At 34.6% G+C, this 9,311-nt stretch overlaps 1 protein-coding gene across 1 annotated transcript; it reads right to left on the bottom strand.

Moving 5' to 3' along the window:
* Positions 1-2,557: 2,557 nt before the first annotated feature.
* LOC106477111 (uncharacterized protein DDB_G0271670-like) lies at positions 2,558-7,651 on the bottom strand (the record flags this gene model as incomplete). Its single annotated transcript, XM_013937708.2, has 5 exons — positions 2,558-3,544; positions 4,149-4,254; positions 4,480-4,600; positions 5,788-6,091; positions 7,416-7,651. Coding segments are annotated over 5 exons (1,378 nt in total), but the record flags the coding sequence as incomplete, so codon positions are not given.
* Between the last annotated feature and the right edge of the window lie 1,660 nt (positions 7,652-9,311).

The following is a 9,311-nucleotide window of genomic DNA, read 5'->3' as shown; positions in this document are numbered from 1 at the left end:
GTAGGACATGTCAGAAGAGTTGAGGATATACTTTAATGCTGTAGGACCTGTCAGTAGAGTTGAGGACATACTATGATGCTGTAGGACATGTCAGTTGAGTTGAGGACATACTATGATGCTGTAGGACCTGTCAGTAGAGTTGAGGACATACTATGATGCTGTAGGACCTGTCAGTAGAGTTGGTCCTACTGTGTTATAGTATGTCCTTCTGTCAGTAGAGTTGAGGACATACTATATAGATCCATACTACACAACTAATGTGTCCTCCTCCTCCAGCTGGAGTTTCTCACTAGAGTTGAGGTGAGAACAAAGTACAGTTTGAATGCACACTACACATATTGGATCACTGACTGCTTGTATGCAAGTGGTCATTTTGCCTGTTACTGCGATGCATGGGGTTCATTAGTCCCTTCCTGGTTGAGACAGGATGTTGTCTCCCACTATGGAGTCTGACTTGTCATTTAAACCAATAAGTGTTGTTATATCTTTGTTTGAGAAATACTGTGCTTTTATTCTTTTGTATTAATATTTCCTGCATGTACAATGTAGAATTAGCATTAGTGAGACTTCTGACCATGTCTCATTACGATGGTATTTAGCTGGCATCGTCGAGTGAAATTAATTAGTTCTGATGATATCACTAAACCATTGTTAAGCCACAACTTCAACATCACGTGAAAATACATTTAACTGACAAGGCAAGTGAGCCAATCTGAAAGCAAGAACAGTGTTCCTAATTGATTTTTGAGTTCGTCATGTCTGATATACTTGTGGGGGATTTAATTGTGCGGAATGTAGCAAGTAAATTAAGAAAAGATAAATAACCCTATAATAAAACATCAATTTTACATGCTATTCCAGGAAGGACTGGGTTTTGTTAAAGCAGTTCTCTGGGTCTTTCAAGCACTTGTACGGAGGTTGCTTGTGTTATATTAAAATGAATTTGGAGCCTCACTATTAATATGGTGTGAACACCGTTTAGAATCTGGCGAAGCATGATTATAATTGTCATGAGAAATTATATTAGGTCTATCATATTCCATAACAGTACATTCTTAATCTTAAAGATTTTCTATTAAGTGGCTTATAATAATAGTATTCTGTTCATTACTGTGTTTTTTGTATCCATCAGTAATGGATGTAACAAATATATTGTGGTTGAAATACATTCTTCTTAAAAGTCCCTAAGGGACTAGTTTAAGAAATAATAGGGCTGACGTCTTATGACAGGTATAATTATATCATCAAAATATTTAAAAAACAAGTTTCAGTTGTTGTTATTATGCTAAACTTAATACGTGTTCAATATTTCACTAAAACAACATATATTGATGCAAGAAACAACAGGTATGTTTATTTCAAATAACCAGTACATTGTTTTTTTAAGCTCGTGGAAGTAACCAATAAGAAACAATACAACACTTGTTACTAAGGGTGACTTACTTTTTTTACCTTAGGATTGTTTGTTTTTTATTCATTAGTATTATTTCGCTACAACAAGTTTTTTTGTTTTCTAATTTTGTCCTTTTAGCATTTATTCCGCTACACGTTACATTTGTAAATACTGATCAAAGATTAATCACTGAAGGATATCCATGTGCCAAATATTTACTTCACAGTATGGAGAAGGATCACTCTTACAGTGGTCACATAATTTTATAAAATAAACATCGAGCCCATTAATTCTAATGGTAATAAAACATTAATGAGGTGTAACTACCTCAACATCAATGTTAATGCGTGAGGAAATCATTATACTGGAGTAAAAACATTTCAATATTTAATTTTATGAACTGTATATATTATATTGAAGCTGATAATGATTTGTAAATTAATAAATATATTAACATAATATTTTTTTTTGTGAAATCTTTACATATGTCTCCTTTTAATCACAAATATTCTAACCATGGCCTGGAACTTGTTGAACATGGTTTTAACACTTGCCTATATATATACTTTGAAGTTCCGGTTATATCTTCTGGACGTGTCACATACGTTAAATTTATTAGTCCGATCGTCAGTAATATCAATCAAACTGCTGTAAATAACTTATATTTTCTTTGTACTGATCTACTTTACACAAATATACAAAACTTCTGTCATCAGCTCAAGATGTACAAGGGAACAACCACAACAGAAAATTTATAAACTTATGATCTTTGAATCGCTGTAGATAAGATTGTAAGTTTACATAATTTTAATAGCACCTTGGACTTAAATAATGATTCATTCAGAATTCAAAAATGGTCAAAGATCTGTATGATAATGCATTCAAACTGACCACAGGAGGAATTAGTGTTTCTGTACATTGTGTCAACAAAGTCAAACACACACTTGAAGCAAATTTAAAATGTTACAAGATAATACAAACAATTTAACAGAAGTACGTACAATACTTAACACACACACACTTGAAGCAAATTTAAAATGTTACAAGATAATACAAACAATTTAACAGAAGTACATACAATACTTAACACACACACACTTGAAGCAAATTTAAAATGTTACAAGATAATACAAACAATTTAACAGAAGTACATACAATACTTAACACACACACACTTGAAGCAAATTTAAAATGTTACAAGATAATACAAACAATTTAACAGAAGTACGTACAATACTTAACAATCATAGATAAAAGGCTTTGGAAACACAACATTTTCACCACACTGACAATAAGTATGAGAGTCTACTTCAGGTTGCTGGTTTGTTTTTTATTGTATACGTATTCACAACACTTGGTTCAGGATTATCATTTCCACAATGGTAGATATATTGGTCCTCAATTTGTAAATTTTTTTACCTATCTTGACCACATGGTTGTTACAAAGCCCAAAGCTAACATTTTAAAAGTATCATAATCAGTACGTGGTTGAGAAGAGGTAAAAAAGAAAGCTGGACCACTTCTTATCACAGAAATGTGTTTATGTAGCAAAATCCCACATCAAAGTTGGAGTTTTGCAGTCCATTTCTTCAAAAGGGTCATGTGAATTACACATAGTAGACAGAAGCGGGTCATGGTCATTCGGTCCACTGAACAGAGACTGAGTAATAGAAGGAATCACTGTACTCGTGACGGGCATCACGGAGTCGAGCCATTCCGTCAGTTCGGTGTCCATTTCTGGGTCATGCAAGGTCACGTTAGGCTGTGTGGCGATCTGGGCTGACTGCTGAATGTAACAATCATCAGGATCCATTTTGTGTTCTTCACCAAGTCCTAATCCATCAAGCTCCATACCCCCAAAGCCATCCAAGTCTAAGTGAAGATCAAAGTCCAGGCTTGGATTAACATTGTGACCTGTCTCATTTAACACTGTGGACGGTGGACTGGTGGTTGAACTGACGGTAGGAGGTGATGCAGTAGTTGGATGACATTGTACTGGAGAAGTTTCTTGGCTTAATAAAGATGGTGGAATGGTCACCATAGATACTGCCGAAGATGTGGTGACCACTGCAAATGTTGATGGATGTGATTTGCCAAGAGACTGAAGAACAGTTGAAATATATGGTTCTTGGGCAGCACTGGGTGGCAGTTCTTAGTGAGTAGAAAGTCAAAGATTAGTGTAATGTTTTACACAGTTTAGTTTTCTTAATTTCTGTACTAACTGAAGGAAACTTATCTAGAAAAAAAGCCAAGATTATAAAGGTAAAAGACATATTTCAGGAAAGCCGCTACAAACATTCAGTTGACACATTACTTATATCTATAAGAACAATAACAGTATTCGCTGCACATTAATGTCATTAAAGAGTATAACTGTGTGAAAAGGTCAGAATGAATGTCACAAAGGGGGTTTAATACAAGCTTTACTGAGAGGTCAAGTTAATACTGCACCAGTAGTATACATAATTTATCACAACTACACAAAGTATATATTCAGACATGTTACTTCACCAGAAGTGGTAAAAAGATAAAATAGGTGTTTTTGAAGGATAAAGAGTGGAGTGACTATACATGTTCTACTTTTGATTAATAAGTTAAGCCTAAAGATTGGTTGAATGTTTCAAAGCCTTACAATCTTACATTTTTCTACATGTGTCCTTCGTTAAGATGTTTGTGAAGATTCAGTTTCGTCAGACAAGTCACTAAGTAAAAATGGTTAAAATAGAAACTTATCTTTAAGAAGTACTATACTTACCTCCGTTTTTAATCAAGATGTCAAGAACGTCATCAACAGCTTGACTTTGGAAAGATTTTGGGCCAGAATGAAAGTTGTTATTGATAATGGCTGAATATGAATGATTCTGTGAGAATGAAAAAAATGCTTAATCTTAAAGATAACTACAATAAATAGTGGAAATAGCTAATACACTTCTTTAATGTAATGTTAGCTACGCATTTAATGTCAAATGTAAATAAATATTGTATATTATTATTATTACACACTTACGATTAAAATATAGTAAGAAACATTCGTCTGAAAAATAAAATCAAAAGTATAAAATATGCCAAGAAAACCCAAGTCTAACCTGCTTAGATTTGTTCAACTGTTTTGTTGCTTCATTGTAGTCTGGAGGTGGTTCTGAATTTTTCTTGGATGGTGAAGGTTTGCTTGTCAGTCTTGTGTCAACAGTGGGTAAGGACATTTTTCTACAGTAAAATGTTAAATATCAGATAATAAACCGTTTTTTTCACAAGTGCTACAAGTCTTCGTCAGTTAACACGAGGGTTAAGAGATATAAAACTATATGTTGCTTCCAACACTGATCCAAATACACAAGCTCCATCATATCTACAAGTCTTATGGTATTACCTACATCAAACCCAACACTGATCCAAATACACAAGCTCCATCATATCTACAAGTCTTATGGTATTACCTACATCAAATCCAACACTGATCCAAATTCACAAGCTCCATCATATCTACAAGTCTTATGGTATTACCTACATCAAACCCAACACTGATCCAAATACACAAGCTCCATCATATCTACAAGTCTTATGGTATTACCTACATCAAACCCAACACTGATCCAAATACACTCGCTCCATCATATCTACAAGTCTTATGGTATTACCTACATCAAACCCAACACTGATCCAAATTCACAAGCTCCATCATATCTACAAGTCTTATGGTATTACCTACATCAAATCCCAACACTGATCCAAATTCACAAGCTCCATCATATCTACAAGTCTTATGGTATTACCTACATCAAACCCAACACTGATCCAAATACACAAGCTCCATCATATCTACAAGTTTTATGGTATTACCTATATATTTTACAATTAGTAATAGGAAGGGATACTGTTGTAAGCTAACATAACCATTTCTATCATCGTGTTTTGTTACCAAGAGGAAGTTAATACTTAAGTGCACAAAGTAATTAAATACACAAAAAGTGGATTATAACATGCAAAACAAATGTTTCTCATTACAAAGAAATAAGTTTTTATGAAATCAAATTTAAAAAACTGGTTAATTGCAAGCATGTGAATACATGAAATATTGTTTACTTATATAGAACTTCAGTGTGGCCCTGAAGTGACATGACAGTTGATGTCATGATAAAGTAAATGTCTTTGATTTCGTTGTCATTTATAGCTTGTTATCTGGATAGATACTGCTGTCAGAAAAGTTCTTCTATAAAAGATTTCTTAAGACATTTAACAAGAGACGTGTTATTGTATGGGCGTAAGGAAAACATTAACAATGTGTTTATTTTTAATAGAACACTTTGTGATGAATGGAAATTATTACCTAACATGGTAACTTTCTTTAAAAGGTCAATACTGCAAATGTTGATGGTAAAAAATGCTGATTTTACCTCTTGTCAATCAACCCATTAGGTAATGAGTTTGCTCGTGGCTTAGCAGTTGTTAAAACTGGGTCACTCATCACTGAAGTAGAAGGACACAGAACAACAGCGGTTACATTTGGGAATGTTGATGGAAAGCTCACGACAGATTGCTGGACACTAGTAGTTGTTGAGGTACAGCTTGGTGAAACAGTGTGACTTGCGGCTGGCTTTTCGATAACACTGGTTGTTGAGGTCGAAACAGTGTGAAGAAAAGTGGCAAGGTTGGCTTTAACTGCTGCTGACAAAACAGCATTGGAAAGATTTGAGGCCCCTGTTGAAAATAAAATACTTTCAGTATAGGCTGAACAGTCAAAAGTGAAAAAATCCACCAAACTCAGAAACAGGTTAAGAGTGAATTCTAAAATTATGAAAATTTAAAATACAAATGCACAGCTAATACTGAAAATCCTTACAAGCACTTAGTAGTAGCTAATCTATACATACAGAACAAAGAATGAGTAACTCAGTGTTACATCTATAATAATAAAAGGGCATGTCTGTGTGTATGTGACCGCCATAACTCCAAAACAAAAAAAACCTATAAACCTTGAAATTTTGCACCAATACTAAGTGGACCCTGAGGGTGTGCACCTGGAATTATTACTTATCCACATGCACGTGTGCATTTTTTTGTGAGGTAAGCTAGCAAAAAACACATAAAAAAGAACAGTGACCACCATAGCACCAAGAGGAAAGAAACTAGAAAGCTGAAATTTTGCACCCATACTAAGTAGACCTTGAGGGTTTGCACCTGCGTATTATTACTTATCCACATGCACGTGTGCATTTTTTTGTGAGGTAAGCTAGCAAAAAACCACATAAAAAAGAACTGTGACCACCATAGCACCAAGAGGAAAGAAACTAGAAAGCTGAAATTTTGCACCCATACTAAGTAGACCTTGAGGGTTTGCACCTGCGTATTATTACTTATCCACATGCACGTGTGCATTTTTTTGTGAGGTAAGCTAGCAAAAAACCACATAAAAAAGAACTGTGACCACCATAGCACCAAGAGGAAAGAAACTAGAAAGCTGAAATTTTGCACCCATACTAAGTGGACCCTGAAGGTGTGCACCTGGGTATTATTACTTAACTACTTGCATGTACACCTTTTTATAAAAAAAAACACATAGAAAAGAAGTAATTCCATATATAACAAATAGAAATCACAGACAGACAGACATGCACGTGCATGTGTGACCAGCATAGCTCCAAGAGGAAAGAAATTAGAAAGCTGAAATTTTGCACCCATACTAAGTAGACCTTGAGGGTTTGCACCTGGGTATTATTACTTATCCACATGCGTGTGCATCTTTTTAATGAGGCAAGCTAGTGAAAAACCACATAGAAAAGAAGTGGGTCCTTATATAACGACTTCTAATATATAGAAAAGCCAGTGGGTTTTGGTAACAATGGTTTTTATGTCATGTTGCTTAACAAAAAAAGTATATAGGTTATACTTTAATGCTAAAATGGGTTCAGAATACACACACTATCCACCTAATAACCCGAGTGAAGCCAGGTACTTTCACTAGTCAGTAATAAGTGCAAGTGTTTAAAGGAAGGCAAACACAAGTTTAATAAATTAGTCCTACCTAGCTGTTGCTGCTGTCGTTGTATTTTCTGTTGCAAGTGTTGCTGAAGCAGTTGTCGCTGGTTAGGTTTGGTCTCTGATGTTGCAATGGTAGAAGCAGTAGCCACAGTTGTGAAAGTTGGAGTGCTATGGGAAACGTTCTGGGAGTTAGACTGTCGACTCAGATCTACTTGTTCAATCTGTGAGGAAGACTGATTCTGTAAAAAGTTCTGGTGTTGCTGGAGTTGGAACTGGGATCTAAAAAAAAGAGTAAATATCAAATTATAATTTCACTGTTACTATTGAAGGTTAATAGGAGTAACCTGGATTAGAAACAGTTCTTGTCTGTTTTTCTTCAGACTTGGGATTTGTTCAAATAAACTCTTTCATGATTTTTATGAAAAGTTTTTTGAATACATAGAACTAGGCAATGTTTTGGAAAGTTTCTGAGACAGACAAGTGTTTATATTGGTAATTACTGTGTAGAAGTTAAAGACTGCATTCCATAAGTTATTACACGTATACCTATAAACTGTTTAGTTCATGGGTAGGGTGATGTTTCACACCTATTGCATATAACAAATCTTATTATACTAAATTAAAAATAAGCACACAAAAACAAAGCAAATTATAAAAATAACTGACACTACCAAGATTAGTGGACTATAACACTCAGTGACAGGGTCAGATTAAGGTTCAGTGGGGCCATGGGCCCAGGTAATATTAGGGATAACAAAAAAATTCACTCTTTCCTCTATTCTGCTAGTTTCCTAAGCCATAATTTTTTTTATTTTGGTTGCTGGCTTGATCCCTAGGATCACCTATGAATAAATCTGGTACTGCTCTGTGGAATACTCTACAAACATAGTAGACTATAGATATATAAAAACACCAGTAGACTACTCCACCAAACATGGTAGACTATAGATATATAAAACACCAGTAGACTACTCCACCAAACATGGTAGACTATAGATATATAAAACACCAGTAGACTACTCCACCAAACATAGTAGACTACAGATATATAAAAACACCAGTAGACTACTCCGCCAAACATAGTAGACTATACATATATAATAAACACCAGTAGACTACTCCACAAACATAGTAGACTATACATATATACACACCAATAGACTACTTCACCAAACATGGTAGACTATACATATATACACAGCAATAGACTACTCCACCAAACATAGTAGACTATACATATATAACACCAGTAGACTACTCCACCAAACATAGTAGACTATAGATATATATAAACACCAGTAGACTACTTCACCAAACATGGTAGACTATACATATATATAAACACCAGTAGACTACTCCACCAAACATAGTAGACTATACATATATATACACACCAATAGACTACTCCACCAAACATAGTAGACTATAGATATATATAAACACCAGTAGACTACTCCACCAAACATAGTAGACTATAGATATATATAAACACCAATAGACTACTCCACCAAACATGGTAGATTATACATATATATAAACACCAGTAGACTACTCTACCAAACATAGTAGACTATAGATATATATAAACACCAGTAGACTACTCCACCAAACATAGTAGACTATAGATATATATAAACACCAGTAGACTACTCCACCAAACATAGTAGACTATGCATATATAAACACCAGGAGATCACTCCACCAAACATGGTAGACTATACATATATACACACCAGTAGACTACTCCACCAAACATAGTAGACTATACATATATACACACCAGTAGACTACTCCACCAAACATAGTAGACTATACATATATACACACCAGTAGACTACTCCACCAAACATAGTAGACTATACATATATACACACCAATAGACTACTCCACCAAACATAGTAGACTATACATATATACACACCAATAGACTACTCCACCA

Source organism: Limulus polyphemus, unplaced genomic scaffold (assembly GCF_000517525.1).
Source record: "Limulus polyphemus unplaced genomic scaffold, Limulus_polyphemus-2.1.2 Scaffold12863, whole genome shotgun sequence".
In the NCBI taxonomy this organism is placed as follows: domain Eukaryota; kingdom Metazoa; phylum Arthropoda; class Merostomata; order Xiphosura; family Limulidae; genus Limulus; species Limulus polyphemus.
This window is presented reverse-complemented; position numbering and strand designations above follow the sequence as displayed.